At 43.3% G+C, this 18,958-nt stretch overlaps 1 protein-coding gene across 1 annotated transcript; it reads right to left on the bottom strand.

Moving 5' to 3' along the window:
* Positions 1-9,491: 9,491 nt before the first annotated feature.
* Positions 9,492-15,513, bottom strand: and2 (actinodin2). Its single transcript, XM_037084378.1, has 6 exons — positions 14,834-15,513; positions 14,160-14,251; positions 12,162-12,206; positions 11,701-11,864; positions 10,469-11,365; positions 9,492-10,265 (listed from the first exon to the last, which is right to left on the bottom strand). Exons 2-6 carry the CDS (start codon positions 14,230-14,232, stop codon positions 9,870-9,872), a joined length of 1,575 nt encoding a protein of 524 aa, XP_036940273.1. The 5' UTR covers positions 14,233-14,251; positions 14,834-15,513; the 3' UTR covers positions 9,492-9,869.
* Positions 15,514-18,958: the final 3,445 nt, after the last annotated feature.

The following is an 18,958-nucleotide window of genomic DNA, read 5'->3' as shown; positions in this document are numbered from 1 at the left end:
GAAAAATCATCCACACGCTCGAAAAAAATGTGCCATATTTCTATTAAATGTTTTAGAGATGTCATATGATATTTCTCTCGGCTTTGTTTTAACAGTTTAAAAGGACCGCTCGGGTGTCTTTGTGCTGCTGAGGGAATATCTCCAACAGGACAACCCGAAAAAAAAACTCTTGACAACATCCCTCCCGAGGCGGGGAAACATTTTCTGACTCCTCTCTCTTGTCACGCTTGAAATTTAGGAGTAATAAGAGCAACTTTGTGAATTTACAACCACCGGTACATTTACTTTTTCCACACACCACACACACACAAGTCTGCCGGCAAACAGGCTCTCTGCAACAGTAATACACTGCAGAGGCCGTGTTTGCCATCTTCGCCGGGTGTCTTTACTTTGTGTTTGCGGATCTTATCTGACGGGATCCTCGAACAAACAGTGTAAAACGAAGCAAGCTCTCTTAAGTTGCACACAGACACTGATAAGATAACTTTCGGCAGCGTTCAAGCCGACGCCTTTCATTTTTAAACTTTTGATGAACAGGCTACAGTGGCCCTCCGTGTGCTGAATCCCAAGAAGACTCAACGGTGCAACAGTGCAATGAACGAACAGAGGAGCTAATTTCACTTAGCTTATTCACCAGCTATGTTTCTTTCTTTTTTTTCTCACTCCTCATTGCCATTCATAGACTGTAGGTTTGATTGGAGGTAATGATATTCTCCCGCTCTCCGGAGGTGCAGGGTGCCGAGGCCTCGCTCAGCCACAGTCAGCACAAACCTCACCCGTGCTGACTCAAGCAGCGGAGAAAACTCCCCCGGTGCCCAGGACTCCCCCGCAGCCTCCGAGGCCGAGACTTAGCGAGGAGCTTTGTTTGTAGCCAGTCAGCTAAAAATCGTTGTCCACAATACCCCAGAGGAGCGCACAGCTGAATAACAATAATGGAGTTCAGTAAGGTTTTTTTTTCTGGGCTGTCTGACTTCATCACCCCCCACTCCCACAGTTTGTTTGTCTGTACATCTGTCAGTTTCCTTTCCCTCATTTTCTCTTTCACTCCCCTCTGTCAGTTCCTCTCTAAGTCTCCATCTGTCCATGTGTGTTTGTCTGTCTCTCTCTCTCTGCCCACCGTATCTTCCTGCAAATATCCAACGTAAACCACAGCTCTCTCTCTCTCTCTCTCTCTCGCTCAGAGCCACCTCACTCCATCTCCTCCGCCCTCCTCCACCCTCGTTCGTCTCGCCGTGAGTCAACGCTGCCGATCGGCAGGCGTCTCCCGGTTTACCCGCGGGTCTGATCTCTGCTGGCAGAGCCGCCGAGCTGCGACAGATCGATGACAAAGCCTGTCAGGGCCGCTCACTGTTATTCGAGGCTAGATTGCATCTGAAAGACCGTGTGCCACACGGTTAATGAATTAAAAAAGTGGCCAGCCAGCATTGATCAAATCAGCTGACAACCATCGATATGCTCCTTTTTTTTATGGGAGGGAAGAGAAGTTGTTGGGAGACGTAACCGATGCCTCGGCTGTGATTCTGCTGCTCTCGCTCGCTGTTTATTTATTTAACGCTGATCGGCTTCAGAGCAAAGAAACACTGAGAATACAAAGAGAGACTTTATATCCTTAAAGCTTGAAGGTTTATTACTGACCTTTAAGACAGCAGTTTAAACAGAAGACAGTTTACTTGTTATATTTCAATCCTCACTTCCTCTGGAGTTCTGTGCTGTTTTAAACCGTCCCGCAGTCATCCTCAGACTCTGGCATCCTTTCTCTTTTTCCGCTCCCGCCTTAATGTAAAGCAGCCTTTGGGTCTCCTGAAAGATGTTGTTATTACAATCATGATTATTACTGGGAACTTGTTTGTCAAGCTTTTAGCTTACTTTCATTCAAAGGCGACTTTGCCGGCTACAAGTGTAACGCCTCACTTTCACGTCGTATGTGTTCGGAGGCAAGTCAACCAGAAGTCCCTTCAATCCGATGGGAATCTCTGTGATATCCGATGTACCTCCTGAACTCCTCCCCTTTGTTACTTTTTCCATGAATTTTGACAGTGTGCTGTCTAAGCTAACACACTGCTAACTAGCTTACATTATTGGTCCTGTTCTTGCCCATGTTGTGCTCTGACCTCATGCTCCAAACGATGGGGTGGCAAAAAAACCCTGACAGAATTAGCTTGTCACCCATGAATTAAGAGGTAGATTCTATCCATCCATAGAGAAATGCATTCCCTTGTGCTGGACACAAAGGGCACTATCTGCAAACGTACAGATCTACAGGCACCAGTCACCAGTATGTGGAAACTAAGCGTAAAGGTAAATGTACCTTCATTTCCTGCCAGACTCGGATTTATAACAATATTTCATACTTTAATAAAACATGTTAACAGAATTTAAATTAATTCACTCAAGTAAATCCACACAGAGCTTTCACATTTAAACTTTGACCCTCAAATGAACTTTGTTGAGCTTCAGGGTTTACATCTGAGGCAGTTTGACTCATCCATGCTTCACAGGAATATGAGCTGTTTAACAAGACGCATGGTTTGCGAGATAATGAGATAATAACCAGCGGTAACAACAATGTTCACTTAATCTCTGGTTAGGGGTCAATCTGAAGCTAGCTGCATGGAAGTCTTTGAAAGTAAAAACAAGTATAGAAACACAAACAACAAACACTTGCTATCTAGCTGTAGCAAATCTAATACCGAGTAATTTGATCTGAAAATCATCAATTTCTGCTTATTTCAAACGTTTGATCACTTACCAGAACCGCTTATTTCTAGACTGGGACCGATTTATTTTAAAGAGATAGTTTATGTTTTTTGAAGTGGGGTCATATAAAGTACATATCTACAGTCGGTCTGTTCCCTACCGTGCCGATCAGCGCAGCCCAGACGCGCAGCTTTGTAGTGCAGTGAACGGGGTCCAGATGCAAAATAAATTTTAACTACCTTAAACAAGGCCCACCTAAAATAATCTATAGCAGTTCAAGTGTACGTTGTATAGAGAAAATTCACACCGCTTTACGTCACCGTCACACTTTCTTTTGGCACTATATTTTCTCAACCTTGGAACCTCTTGTATCCCTACGCATTAGCACGACTGGGCCTCGCACTGTATTTCGCCCCTCACAGATCACCTGTTTGGGTCAGAGTTTCAGCGTATTTCAGCAAACTTAAAGATATCTGTTGAATTGCAGGCTATGTTCTGAGCATTGGTTGGGGAAACAAAACACTTGGTCGAAAGATTCGGGTTTAACTCTCACTCACCCTCTTGAGATCCTTCACAGGTCTGGTTTCTCCACCTAGACCTGCATTAAACTGTGAGTGGGACACGGCGAGCCTTGATGGGAGAGGTGTCATTAAAAAAGGAACGGGAATAAAAGCCGCTTAATGGCGTAATACATTATAGGCTTATGGCAGAATCAGCACATTTGCCAAGTAAGGCTGTAGCAGCAAAACCCTTGTGTGTAAGTAGAGATGAGCAACAGTCCCTTTTATTGCTAATGAATTCAACATTTCATCCCGAGGAGTTTCTTCCTTTCTCCGTCTTAAATTATGTATATACTGTAGTTTCATATTAAGAGGCCAAACTGTAGTCAATCAAATTTCAGATGTCTCCCGTGAATCTGTCAAAACATTACATATAGTTGCTGAAAAGTCCTCACATGTCCCTGAGACAGGGCAACCCAAAGAAACCCATTAGGAGCAAAAAAAAAATCATCAAATAAAACAACTAAATTACCTCTTTTATCTTTTTATGAAAAACAAAAGAGGCTCATGCAGCCTTGGCAAGAGAGGAAGCTCTTAAAATGTCTTGTTGCAATTACTGCCCCACAAAGCTGCAGGCTTTTATTCTGGTGAAAATACAGAAGGCTAATTTTTATTAGGGGGATGTTAATGCGGGAAAATTGATTTTTTTGTTTGTTTTGTTTTGTTTTGTTTTGTTTTGTTTTGTTTTGTTTTAGGAACAGTAGCAGCTCTGTTGTTGACAGTCGAGATTCTCCATGGGGTTTCTCTCCGTGTTTGAGAGTTCTCGCTGTGACCCGCCGCTGACTTGAGACGCGGTAAACACTGATAGCACAATGGGGTGATAGCAGAGGTTCGGCCTAACAGCACTGCAGCCGAAGATAAACTACCACGCGTAATTACCCATTAAAGCACGAACAGCTTCATTTAACCAAAATGAATGGCAAATTAAATAAATTAAGCCATCTAGGACAGTTTTTTTCTTTTTCTTTTTTTTTTTTTTTTTTTGAAGAATTAGAGCAGTTTTCTCACACAAACGGAAAGCCGGCGCAGACCGAACACCTTCTGTTCCAGCCGGAATCACATCTGTATGCAAAAAAAGTTCATTAGATTTATGAATTTTAAAAAAAAACACTTGGAGAGCTTATGCGGTGCTGACCTTTCAAATGACTCACTCTCTCTGCCTGTCACACTCACTTTCTCACACAACTTTTAGTCTCCCACTCTGCTAATCATTTGCATTTTCCATCATCTCTCTGAAATAGCAAAAATAATGCAGGGGAGAGCAGAGAGCAGCCCACAAAACATAATTATCATCTGTAGCACAAGTGCACCGGGGTCCCTGCAGACCGCCACATATACGGTCCCCTGTCAATTTATGGCTTTAGTGTACCTTTTTCACGGTATTGCCTCACTCATATAGAAAGCAATACCGAGGACAAGGCAGAGAAAATGAAATATTATGATATTGCTTCTTTAGACTCAGCCGGTGGCGAAGAGAGACAAGTTTTTTTTTGCTTGACTTTAAAGGACACCGACCTCAACCAGCTGCCAGATGGAACCTCATCTTTGGCTCCTGGATCCGTTTCTTCTCCAGTAAATTCTGGGGAGTCTTTAATACATGTGCCGCCCATTAGCGTTGTCAGCCTAACTCTTTCAAAGGGACAGTTCACCCCAGGAAATGCCTCTGCCTGTTCCCGATCCCGACACATGCGTCAAGTTTTGGCGCTGTAGTTAAGAGTCTCGCATCATTTTTGGAAGCTTCCCTCTGTTGTGGCAGTGTAAAGAGCAGCAATAGTCTGAACACCAGCTTCACTCCTCAGGCCGTGACACTCCTCAGTTCATGCTGAACAACACTCATCACTCCTTAAAAAAGAATACAGCAGCAGGACATTATTTTCGTTTTTTTTTTTTTTTCGATTGTCTGCCTCACAACCTCTCATTGGATTGGCAGTGTGGAATACATCTAGGAATTTTTACCAAAGAGAGACAGACAACATTCACGCACCATGCAGTTGAAACAAACGTACTCACTGTGACACCATCCTTATCCATCGGCTAGCCGACTGAGCTAATTGAGCTAGCTAACGTTACAGCTCAGCTAAAGTTGGGGTAGACGTGGCTTACTTCTCCATGGTGTTACAGCTGGCGGGTGTAGTGTGGTCTGTGGATTATCTTGAGTAACTGGGTCGTGCTTTTTCAAGTTTTTTTTAATTTGTTTTTATTTTTTGGCGCTGTGAGCACCAGGAGAGAACTGCTGCATAGTTCCATTATATGAGAGGGGAGAGATGGATAAACAGCCCTGCAGGTGAGAGGAAAAATAGTTGTTTTTTTTTTTTTTCATCCTATGGTTGACTTACACTTAAATGATGGATTCAGAATTTAAATGGATGTGACTCGGGACAAACTCTGTGCTTGTTTATGACAAAAACTTTTCTCAACCAAAAACAGAGGCAGACCACAGACTCTTCATGTATAATGTAGGCATGTGACACCGACATGTTCTGATATGAATCATTCAGGGAATCTATCTATCTATCTATCTATCTATCTATCTATCTATCTATCTATCTATCTATCTATCTGTCTATCTGTCATGAATGAAGAAAGGAGCAGGAGGAGTAAATATGTTTTTCACAGCAGATAAATCCATCAGTTATTTAGTAATTAACACAAAACAGGCAGCCGTGATAAACCAGTAGACTAAATGTGTTCCGCTGTGACAAGCTGAAGAGGCGCTTATCTTAATATCATAATGTTTAAAATCCACAGCAATTATTCTTCACGGAGGCGTGAAATTGATTCCAAACATTTCTCTTTCTCTCCTGCTCACACTGTTTGATCTCTGCTCCCCCGAGACGACCTTTGATGAAATTCAATTTCCAACAGCGACACTTTGTGCGGCTTCCACGTACCTCACCTAAAGATATCAAAACTTTCGCCTTTGATGAATTGTTCGGCGCGGCTCAGATTGGAAAGTGTTTTGACTCGTGTCAGAGAGGAGGTCGTCCAGCTGAAACAACCAAGGTTGGATAGATGACTTAATTACAATTAATGAATTCCTGTTTTTATTCTTTACCCTCAAATGGCTGCCCGTCGTTTATTAAAACAGCAATTATAGTCAGAATGTGACGGAGACAAGCGTTTGCAGAGACAGTGGTGGTGACAGCAGGTAAACACACAGGACTGAAGGCACTGACAGCTTCACGTTACAGAGCTCCTGGGAGATCAGCGCCACCTGCTGGAAGTCACGTGTAAACATGAACCGTCACGCTGCAAAATCAAGTGGGAACATCTCAAGAGCGGTGCCATTTTTCTTCTGTTCAGCGCATTTTTACTCAGTTAAACTCAAGAAATACATTTATTGGGCTGAGGCAGAGTGAGACAAATTAAACACATGAGAGATGATTGGAAACCCTAACCCTAACCCTAACCCTTTAAAAATGTAATGTCATCTGAAATTATCTCTTTCAAATGGCAGATTTTACTTGATCTACTTTAAGACCTATAGGATTTAAGACCTTTAAAGTATGTGATCACTTTCAGTTCCAGGCCAGAAACTTCAGCTGCTTCCAGTCGTGTGAAACTCTGTCATCAGTTTTAAACATAAGGCAGATAACATCCCAATGTTCACACACATTGCACTTTTGTCAGGATAACCAAGACTACTTAAAAATAAAGATTTATTTGATTTGAATGATTAGATTTAAGACACACAGCAGATTGTACAGACATGTAGAATTAGGAAAATGTTACCGAGTGGCTTTTACAAGGTTTGTGATGAAACTGACGGCAACAAGGAGACTGAGCAACATCATAGTCAATGAATTGCCCAGGTTTTTACTCCAAAACACTGATTGTTCTCAAGGGTCGAGGGTCAACTCCTAGGGTGTGAATAAGCTCAAATGAAACGTGAATAATGCATGCAGTCCATCACTCCCTGGACAGATGATAACACGTTATGGCCACCACAAAAAAAAAACACAGCTGAAACAAGTTTGCAAAAGGAAATTGTGCTTTTTACAAATAATACCAGAATTAAAGTGTAAAGTGTGGGCCAGACATCGTCCTAACCCCCTGAACTAAAAAGGCTTGATAAACTAGACAAAAAAAAAAAAACAAAGTTACAGAACCTCCATCCTCAAAAGAAGGGAAAAAAAAACACTTGCAAAGGTTTAAGATTGTTCGTCTCCCTCAACCTCCCTTAAATACAAGCAGGGCCTGATTGCCTGATTAGGAGCACCTGAGAGAGGAGACAGGAGAACTCAGCACAAGTCCAAACCTTACAGGACAACAGCTACAATTAGGAGCATACCTCCATGAGGCTTTCTTGAGTGCGTGCTGTGTTCAGGTAGTCATTACTGCGCCCGGCTGTGTGTTATCTGCCTTTAAAACTGTCAGCGGCTGCAGCAGCCGCGCTGCTCGTCTCCTCGAGGCGACTGCTGTGCTCCGCAGTTGGAAAAAAAAGTTGGTTGTTGAAAAGCAGACTGCAGTCCTCGTAGCCCACGGCTGCAGATCATTCCTGAAATATAACGTTCAGCATTGGGAGAGAAATACCACAGTTCATCCTTCGGTGTTTCTTAAATATGCAGACTGTGGATCACGTTGTGAGAAGACCTCCAGTCATCAACCAAAGAATTTAAGGACATTTTTAATGTTTTTACTTAAGGTTAGGGTTTAATTAGATCTGCCAGGGACAACAAAAAAGTGTGTGTGAATGTGTGTGCGATGACATGGGTCCTTAATTTTCACCAGTGCCATTTGCAACTTCTTGTCAGACATATTCCTCTGACATCAGGCTCAGGGAGACAAACTCAAATGTCACACTGCTTCTACTGTTCCAGCTTGCAAGTCCTACAAACACTGGGGAATATGTCCATGAAAATGTGCATATTTGATCACCCATTAGCCAACATAAGTTTTGATAGCACTACGGAATACCATAGGACAGGCATGAGTTAATTCTAAAATTTCAACTCACATCTTGGATTACATTTATTGAAGCCCAAAAGTGAAGTAATCAAATGGTAGCATTAGCTAGGAAGTGGTAGAATGCTAACACTAGCTAACTAACATGTTTTACCTTCAAATATGGCCCGACGTCCAAAGGTTCTTGTACCAACTGATTGAATTGTCATGAATTGCACATATAATGCAGACCAGTTGAAAAGGTCCTTTTCCAAGTCCGTAGTTTGTCACAAAACTAATGAAATATAAGAGTGTGAAAATACGTAGTCATAAAGACTAAACAGCCATCAGTCCACATTAGTGACGTAGACTCGTTGACCGCTCACAAAACATTGTAGGCTGCTGCTGTAGAACGGCAGCTCACAGAACTGATGAAATACACTTTCACACACCTGCCTTTAACAGTGTGACCAGATTTATTGTGATTTTCATCTTTTTTAGCACCTTTTCTCTGCCAAGTTGGCCGCCATGAGTTCATTGATGATGTCGGTTTTGAGGTTGATGACTACACACTAAGGCTAGCAGTCAGCTCAAACCACCACTTTGTCACAGCAAAGACATGAAATGATCTTTACTGACTGATGGCAGTAGGATTTTTGTGATTTGGGTGATTTGGGCACAGACCTGTTATTTCCACTTAATAGACCATTTGGTCAACTGTTAGCAGAGTTTAAGACACATTGAATATAAGTGCAGTGTCCATGGCTGGATGTCGGGGACCCTCTACTGAGCGCCATCCACCTCTCTCTCTGTGTTTCCTGTCTGTATCTCTACTTCTACCACTAATCCTTCAAATAAAGTCAAAAATGATGAAAAATACAGGATGAATGTTGGATGTATCGTGTGTGTTAATGCCTCTCTAATTGATTAGGGGTCTGGAATGCAATGTCCTATCATGCAAAACACATATTTTCAGTGATTCTGTATGAATATGAATCGTGCAGATGTACCAACAATTAGCTATTTTCATAATGGTGGAGGATAAGCTGGTGCAGGCGCAACACGCCAGCTGGCACACTGAGGCTCAACTACGTGCTGTGTGTTTTAGCTGCAACATCTGGGGACTGATGTGCTGAGAGGCGGCTGCGTGCACACACCGAGAAGGCTCCCTCTATTTAAAACTTTCAAATCCACTTTGGAAACCTGAAGTTGCAGTGTTTTGCTGCTATCATCGTGAGGTTTTACACTTATCTGTGATAGTTTAACCTCGAGGCATGAAAGCAGAGAAGTTTTCAAGTTTTCAAATCTTTTTTTTTTTTATTTTATTTTATTTAGAACTTCATAAAAAACTAAACAGATGAAGCATTATGAGGTCGAGAGTTACAGAAAAAATGTGAAAACAACATTAAATACACTTTGGGTAGGTCAAATGGAATCAGAGAATGTACAACAGAGAGAAAATGATTGCCCGCTGACACAATTTCAAACTAACCCTAAATCTATCACACATCTATACATACAGCTCCTTTCTACAAACATACATACATGAAGTTGTACACACTGTTCTGTGTTGCTTTCTTCCTGAATTGTTCAGATTAGATTTTCTGATTGCGTTTTTTTTTTTGTGTGTGTAGTTTTTGTGAGGACTTGATGATATTGTTGAAGGTTTTTGTCCGTCAAGTCCAAACATCTTTGGGATTATTTCTGCAGTTTTTTCTTTCCTGAAATCTACTGGCGCTGGTCCATGACAGCCTTGAGGAACTCTTCAAAGCGCGGGGCAGCGGCCTCCTTGGCGGGCTCATCAGCAGCGGCCTCCTTGGCGGGCTCGTCAGCGGCCTCGGCGGGCTCAGCGCGGCGCAGGCGGCAGTTGTAGTCGAACTCCGGGTCGCAGTTGGGGTCAGGCAGGATTATACCGTCCTTGCCGGGCTTGGGGGCCTCAACGTTGGAAGGTGAAGCAAACTTGCCGCAGCTGGGGTCGAACGGATGGCAGAGGGGCTTGGCTGGAGCCTTGATGGAGGCCTTGGCCTCGGGGCCAGACTTCACCGGGATGCAGTCTTTGTCATAGTGCACATAGCAGTCATAGCCCTCCTTGGTCTTGCCTTGGACGCCAAGCTTGTAGCGGACCTGATTGATTGATTGATTTGTGTTTTTGTTCAAAAGCAGATCACAGATATCAAGTGAAAGCACTATGCAACACCCATTTCTTTCAGCTACATCATTTAATTAACCAAGTGAGAAGGAAGAGAAGATTAATTCAACAAGCAAGATTACACTAGATTAGTCAAAACATTGAGCTATTTAATCCAACAATCAGGACGAGATCAGACCTGGTGCTCGGGGATCTGCGGAGCGGGCTTGCGCAGAGCAGCGGCGGCTGCCAGTATGCAGTACGGGTTGACGCGAGGGTCGCAGGCCAGAGGGGCGGCAGGAGGCGCTGGCTGGTCGTTGGCGGGGTACTCCAGCACGGGCTTGGTGAGGCCGGACAGCTTGGTGGCAGTCAGGGGGTTGCAGCCAGCGTCAAACAGAGGGTTGCAGTGCTGCTCCTTGGGGGCCTCCTCTGCAGCGAGCGGAGCAGGAGGGGCCACGCTGCTCACACACAGAGGATCGACTGCTGGGTCACAGCTGGGGTAGAGCAGGTGGTAGAAGCCAGTGGGAGCTTTGGCGACCAGGGTGGGCATGCAGTAGGGGTTTTTGGGGTCACATTTGAGGGCGGCGTAGGATGGGGCGGGGCCAGGGGCCGGGCGGTAACCATAAGCTGCCCTCAGGTGATACTGCAGACACTCCACATCTTCAGGGTTGCAGATCCTCATCAGCTCAGTCCTCTGCTCATCACTCAGGAAGGGCTCCAGGACGGGGGCGTAGTGGTAGAAGCCAGTGGGGCTCTTCAGGGGGAAGGGCAGGAAGGGGGTGAGGATGGGGGCGGGCACCTTGGCCGGAGCTGGCTCAGGCTCAGGTGCAGCAGCATTGGGGAGGAGGGGGAAGAGGCAGTAGGGGTCGAGGTAAGGGTTGCAAAACCTGACGGCAGCTGACTTGTAGGGGGCGGGCATCACCAGGGCAGCCTTTGGCTTGCTGGTGGACTCGGCGACGCACTCTGGATCATCAGAGTTGGCACAGGTCTTGTAGATTTCACTGAGGTGCTTGAGGTAGTGGTTGAAGGTGGGGCCCTCCTCTGACCTGTGCTTGTTCTGCAGGTAGGCCATGTACAGACGATCCAGATCCTCAACCTGAAATAAAGAGACAATATTAATAAACCTGCCCTGAATTCATTGAGAGACTAAAAATAAAAATGATTTAAACTAAGCTTTTGATTGATGATGTTTCAGACACATTCTCTGTGGAGTGCTCACCACAGAGCTTGTCTTGTAGTGAAGAGTAACTAAGCATATCGAGAGGGTTAAAGCAGTAATAATACTTTTACATGATCGTGTTCTGAGCAATAAAGAATTAATTGCTGAGAAAAAAAACCTGAAACAGATGAAATAAGAGAGGAAAAAAAACACTGTTTCATAATCTCGTCTGTGAGAAACTGAATAATTCATGTGAAACAAACTGCACTCACTCCCTCCTGGTTGTGGCTGTCCATGAAGTACTTGTACCATCCCCAGAAGTCAGGCAGACGTTTAAACTGGGGCACCGCCAGGACGGGGACGTTCCTTCTGTTGCGAACCAGCTTCGTCAGGCTCGCCATGGCCTCGGCTTTCACATCGTCAGACACCGCAGACACTGAGGGGGAGAGCAGAGGGGGAGAGTGGACTACATTTAGTTTGCTGCTGTCTGAATTTACAAATGAGGTACTCAGACTGAAGAGATATATATTTAGATTGTATAATGTGTATTTGTATGTCCTCTGTCTCAGGAAGATTGTATTGGGTGTGTTACTGTGATCTGGAAGAATGAAACGTATGTATGTTTGAAATTTGGATGGATTATAAATGTCTGTGAGTTAAGTTCTTTTTTAAAGTCCCCTCCCCAGTGACTTAACAGCCAGTGTGTCCCAGGTGCCACGTCTCAGGGCCTCACCTTCCTCCTTCTTGTGCTGCTCCACTGGAACGGCCCCCAGAAACTCTGTAAAACACGAGCAGCAGCCACACATTAGCAGCAGCAGGCACACGAGCTGACGAGGACCAGATGTGGAGCTTTCCCTCCACATCAGGGAAAACGCTGACCCGCTAATAAGCCCCTAGGTGAAGCGCGGCAGGTGCTGGGGCTCTGGCGCCCGGCACAGGCAGCATCCTGCCGATTAAACACCCCTCCCTCCCTCCTCCAGACCCCCACCCACATCCAATGCGGGCTCAGTTTGGCTTTGAACCGCACCGGTGCAGTTGGTGCAGCTACTAGGGGCCTCCTGAAACCTGTAAAACTACAAAGACCGGGCCCTCACACGAACCAATTACCAATACACCGTAAAAGTGGAGGTGGAAGGAGGGGACGTGCCGGTGTGCATCCCTGTCTCCACATGTGCAGTGTCCTCTGCTCCACCAGGGGGTCGCTTCAGAAGTTTACGGTTATGAGAAAACAGCCGAGTCAGCTGATTATGGCGGAAACTTCTGGAGCTTTCTCAGTTATTAGTGTGGAAAGTCTCCCGTAGGAGCAGAGATTAATGTCTCTTTATGACTCTGGGGAGAATCTGAAGTACTTACAGGCTGCCCCGCACATTAACATGTCATCCTATCTTCGTGTTCAAGAGATAAAGGTAATTGTGTCGCTGTAATTCTGTGTCATGGATTAATGTGCATATTCCCAGGGCTGTCGAAGGGATTTCAAATACTCTCAGACGCTCATAATACATTTCTCAACAAATAATAGATACTTTTAACTGCCTTTAGGTTTTTTTTTATTTTTCATTTTTTTATTCAGCCTTTATTTAAAGGCCATTGAGATCATTGATCTCTTTTATAAGGAGACCTGGCCAAGAATGACAGCAAACACACAGCTGAAATAGTGAATTTATAGATAAATTCACTATAATACTAATAGACCCAACTGATTTCACCATAGTTTTAAAATTGTTCACTGATATAACATGGTGTTATGAAGTTTAATTTCAGTCTATAGATTGTTTCATGCTGTTAGTGCCCAAAAAACCTGAAGGCTTTCTATCCAAAGTTAGTTCAGACTTGATTCTGGCCCCTGTGGACATTTGTCCACAGGGGCCAGAATCTGCAAATATTATAGTTTCAAGTAAAAGTAGCAATACACAGAACTGTAATAAAAAGTACATTGTTGCAAGCGTAATGTTCTGATAGTATTACAGCATAATAACTGGAAACTATATCCCTAAGTGGAGGAACACGTGCAGTGTTTTGCCCTGAAATTGAATTGGAGTAGAAGTATAAAGACAAGGAAAGGAAAAGTACTGCAATACCACACTTTAGTTCAATACTTGAGTAAATGTACTCAGATACATCCAATTACTGCAAAAACACAAACAGAAGCAGGAAGATAATGAAATTAATTAAAAAGGAAATATAACCGATTTCTGTTGCACAAATCTCTTAATCTTTCTGTTTTTTGTTTTTTTTGGGGGTTTTTTGCTGTTCTTTGTACATAACTGGGTACTTTTGTCTCTTTAAAACTCTTCTAACAAAAGAGGGACTCTGTAAATGAGAATCATAACCTGTGACACTGTGTGGCCAGTTGTTTTAAGGAGTCATAAGCCAGACCGATTAGGAGCGACTGGTCTTACTGGTGTTTCAGTGTTGGCTCACTGTCATGAATATCATAAATGGAGCGAATAACTTTTTTTTTTTTTTTTCTGACATTTTTTCATTTTTATATTTCAGCATTAATCAAACAACCCTCAAAGTATCATTTGAGTGTAGCTGTGGAGAGTGAAGACCTCCTCGGGTGCTGGGATCCCCAGAGTTCCCCCAAAGACCTCATTATCTGTCAGTGAAATTGTTGCATCACTGAACGTGCAGATAGTAAACCAGAGTACAGTTCCACCTTTATCCCAGAGATCACGTAAAGTCACACACACACACTTCGTTCTGTCAAAAGTTTTAAATCGAGTCTCACCTGGTAATAAAACAATAGCTAACAGGAACCCTGTGTGGATCAGGGAACGTGACGGTCGTCCAACACGTGCCATTTCCTGTTTCGTGTGCTTCCTGAGGGTGAAAGACAAACAATGATCACTGATGATGATGTAACAGAAGCTGCATTTGAGTGTAGATAACACAGTATGAACTCCTGGCAAAAACAATCCAATTACACTGGGAGACTTTGATGACTGCGTCTCAATTTTTCGTGGAGAGTTTTTCAGGAAACTCTCTGATATGGAAACAAAAGACAATGCGCTCGGAGAAAAAAAGAGGGAGGTTTCTATTTAACTGGCTGATACCGAGACAATAGAGAGGATTGGGGACACGCTGTAATGGAGCTTTTCATGGATTACTGAGGAAAAATAAGACTTTAGTTCCGAATATCAGAATATCAAATAAAGCTACTGAAGTGAGCAATCAAACAGCCAAAAGCTTGAAATGTTCTTCTCAATTACTGCACAGATGGCTGCTGAATTACAGCTGCTGCGCCCAAAAATGAGAGAGACTGTCTGCCACAGTCTCGCGCTCATGAATAAATCTCTCTCACTTTTCAGCCAAAGAGAGTGAAGTTTCAGGCAGCTGCTGCTTCTCTGTGAACTCAAAATATATATCAACTTCAGCACATCCAGCGCTGACATCAGGCCTTACCTGCAAAGGTGCTGAAGTTCTGGCCTCCTGTGATCAGGAGCGGCTCTCTGGATCGAGCTTCTTGAGGGCTGTCTGAGCTGTGTAAACCCTCTACCTCTCTGCTCCCCTGTATGGGATGGACAGGCAGGCAAACATTTTTAAGGAGCCCACTTGATCATTAAAAACAACAAGGCATGTCGTACGGCTGCAGCGTGCTGGCAGGCGCTCCGGGATTGGCTCCTGCACCGCCGGCCGTCCAACCAATAGGGGTCCTGTAATTAGCAGAGGTGAGCAGCACGACTGCATTAACAAGGTGTCTCTTGACTTCAGATTTTTCTTCCCTCACGGGTTTGGAATTCAGGGGGTCAACGCGCGAAGGTGACATCGCATGTGTAAGCCACAAGTTGATTTTGAGATTTGAAATTTAAGCGTCTCAGTGGGCGTGAACTGAAAAAGTGTGAGCTGTTAAAACCACACAGCTTGAGGCCTCCCGTTATGGGAGAGCAGATTTAGAAAGAGGTGCTTGCGGCTGTCGCAGAGGTGACGCTCATAAAACTTTCAGTGGAAAACTGTAGAGCAAGAGGTAGCCCTGGAAAAAAAACAAAAAACAAAACAATAAAACAATCTAGCCGTAAATAACACACAGAGAGTAACTTCCTTTTATCACGTAAACGAAAGAAATCAGTCAGCGAAGCCTGGTGTTTTTTGATTTATCTCAGTACGAAGGGTCTCTGTAGAAACTAAAGAGGAGAATAAAAACATCTTTCTGGAATAACCACTGTCTTGCATCAGTATATTGACAAACGTGTGAGCAATATTGTCCAGGATGATACGAACGTGACTCTTTTCACTTCAGCTCTTTTCTCTTCAGCGGTTGCACCAGCCTGTTTGAAGGTGTTTCCAAGCTTGTGACAGCCTTTTTATTTTTCTTTGAAACAGCTACTCGGCTGCTTTTTACGAAGGAGCAAGGGAGGTATGTAAGGAGGGAAAAAAATCACCACTACAAGCGTCGTCCTCAGATTGGAGGTATTTTCATTCTCGTTGCGTGGACTCATAAATCCTGATTATGAAAAACTATTCTTGTTAGCAAACATATATTAAGACAAACTGTTTTCCAGACTACCAGTAGCTGACTTTCCATTTATCCAACAACACGGAGGAAGCTAGAGTTGTTAGGAGAGGTCGGCCTCGTGTGTGTGTGCCACTAATGAAGCTGCTGCTGCTGCTGCTGCTGTGCAGACCCATTAGGACCAACATGCCAGCACCACTGTTTGTTCCGTACCTGCAGATTCCTGATGCCTGGATTGTGCCACGTAGCCTGTGCAGCCTCCAGCCTGTGTTAGTTAGTGGAATATGCAGTAGAGGCTGCCACTGTATGGGAGCCATGGAAACTTGAAGTCATGAGTCAAACTACATAACAGGCATTTTTTCAAGGTGTCTCCCCTAAAAATCCTATAGAAACATATGAAGTACATATGAATATACACACAGTACAGAGTGTTTGTTTGGTTCCTAACCGTTTTAACTCCCACAGCCTAATTTTAGCCAAACAATAACTATTTCAATCCTTCATCATCCACACCATTTTACTTTTTCAATCAATTTTCAGTGTCATTCTTAGTCATTTCGAACACAAATATCTATTCTCTTATTGTCTCGGTTAAATAAGACAAAATCAAAACAAAACCAGAACATTCTGCATTCGGCATCATCTCCACTCGGTCCCTTAATGCTCCTTTCTTGAAGTCTAGTTCAGTCCCCTGGCACCGTGCCGTTCTAGCATGACTGACGATGACTCAGCCTCGGCTATGATCCCTGCAATTTACACATTTCAGAATAACCAGTGCTGTGACAGAAGGAGACAAATGGTTGTCGTCTTGAGCTCAGAGCAGAACCGCCATCAGGTGAGATGTCTGTCTGAGCGCGGAGGATCCTCGTGAATAGAAAGCTCATTAAAAGCACACAGGCCCTCGTAACAATGATGGCGCCTGTCAAACGCTTTTTATGTGGGCACGTTAGTTGTGGTTCATGTTTCATGTCACATACAAATAGATCGGCAAAAGATCAGTTTCTTGGCGGAGTCGATGCAAAAAAGAAGCCAAAATGTAACAGTAAGCATCAGTGTTTACATCAAATAAGGTACATAGTTTCTACAACCTCTCAGATCTTCTATCCTTTGTCAGTACACGTGTTTGAATTCAGTCTCAGACTGATGACTGACAGTGGATCTGTGGCTTGTCTCTTTGAATGAATGTCTATGTTCACAAACATTGACTGAACTGTCAGAATAACACACAGTGTTTCTCTGCTTGGGGTTTATTCGCCACACTTCCAGCTCTACGGCTCTGTGGATGCAAATGTTGGTTGTTGCACCACTTTGGTCCAAACTGAAATATCTCAACAACTAGAACAACAACAAGGCCTATCGGATAGAGTGACATGGACATCGTTGCATTGATGATCCTCAAATGATGGACTCTGGTGTACCGTTTATTTGCCAGATGTCTTTTTTTCACCACCCTGACACTGACAAACTTTAATGATTTTCGTGATCCACTGAGTTTTCATTTTGTGTCACCATCAGTAGACATTTTCAATTAAAATGTTTTGGTTTGAACCAAAATCCATTAAAAACTAATGACAATAAAAAGCTAAAGTTATTCACGGATTGAACATTATATTGTCCCATGTTGGACAGGCTTGATTTTCTAAAGCGTTTCTCGCCAGTTCAGAGAATTTGTTAATTTATTCTTGAGCCTTGAGATAGTGGTTCACTCAGATAATACTGTTTATGTGTGTGTGTGTGTGTGTGTGTGTGTGTGTGTGTGTGTGTGTGTGTGTGTGTGTGTGTGTGTGTGTGTGTGTACTGCTGTTTATTGAGTGTAATTAATACCACTGTCTTGTACATACAGTAACTGTTGGACATGTCTGTGCTGACGGCACGTTTCTCTGTTTTGCTGATTCTGTGCGGCAGGCTGTTAAAATCCAGCAGTTTGCGTTTTGTGCTCCTCAGAAGCGTCTTATCAGTCTCCCAACTTGTGCTGAATAGTAATATAAACCCCAATATGCTGTTTCACAGAGCTGGAAATATTGTTGACCTTCAGATCAGCAGTCTCATTCGCGCTGATATTGAAGAGTCCCTCGTTATAAAGTAAATGTTTTCGGAAATGACAAAACCCACACTCCTGACTGACACACCGAGACTGAAAAGTAGCAGGCCGACATGTTGCAGTGCAGAACCTCGGCTTGTCTCACATGTTCAGTACACATTTGGAGGCAAGGTTTTTTATTTTGACTGTACTGATGTAATCTGTGGACACACACACCAGTCTGTGTGCTGTTTACTCACAGGCTGACAGTGTCAGATGCCAGAGAAGTCAAAACATTTCACAGCAAAAACTGTCCTGGCTCTTTCATATTCTTATCTATCATATTCTCTCTTGGTTTCTGTTTTAGAAAGCTCTTCTCCAAAAGTTACCATATGTCATTCTGTATACAGGCTGCAGTATTGGAGTTGATCACACGTGCTCTGACTGCTGAATGACCCTTTAGCACTTACATTCTGCTTTTCATATTCCCGGAATAAACTGCAGTACACTCTGTAGTTTTATGGTTTTGCCATGAAGGGACAATTCAATCATCTTAATTGATTGAATGACACAATATATGGCATGTTTATGGAAGCCCTGACGGACAAATGAGATTTTTCTTTTTTTCTCGGTGATCCCGAACTAAATCATTTCCTCATGAAAATACTTTTTTTTTTTCACATGGATCCACACAGAAAAAAAAAATCTCATTTTTTTTTTTTCTTCCTTTTCACTGATGAAAAGAAAATTACAGAGCTTAGAAAGGTTATCCTGGCAAAATAATGTTTTGCCATGAAGATGGAAATGGATCAGAAAAGTACAGAAAAACCCAGAAAAGCTGAGTTGAAAAGTTCTCGGACAGTAGTTCAGAGTAACAATATCTCTGATCTGACGCTTTGAGGAATTATCTGACGATTGTCTTCTCGATCAAACACTCAATTAAATGTCAGCACATAGTGAGAAATGAGAAATAAAGGATAAGTTCCCCCCGAAACCAGATTTCAGTTTATTATCATGCCGATTGAAAGTAATTTTAAAAGAAGACTGCAACACTGTT

The sequence above is a fragment of the Acanthopagrus latus genome, chromosome 21 (genome assembly GCF_904848185.1).
Source record: "Acanthopagrus latus isolate v.2019 chromosome 21, fAcaLat1.1, whole genome shotgun sequence".
NCBI classification, from domain to species: Eukaryota; Metazoa; Chordata; class Actinopteri; order Spariformes; family Sparidae; genus Acanthopagrus; species Acanthopagrus latus.
Note: the sequence above shows the minus strand (reverse complement) of the source record. Positions and strands in the feature narration are given on the sequence as shown.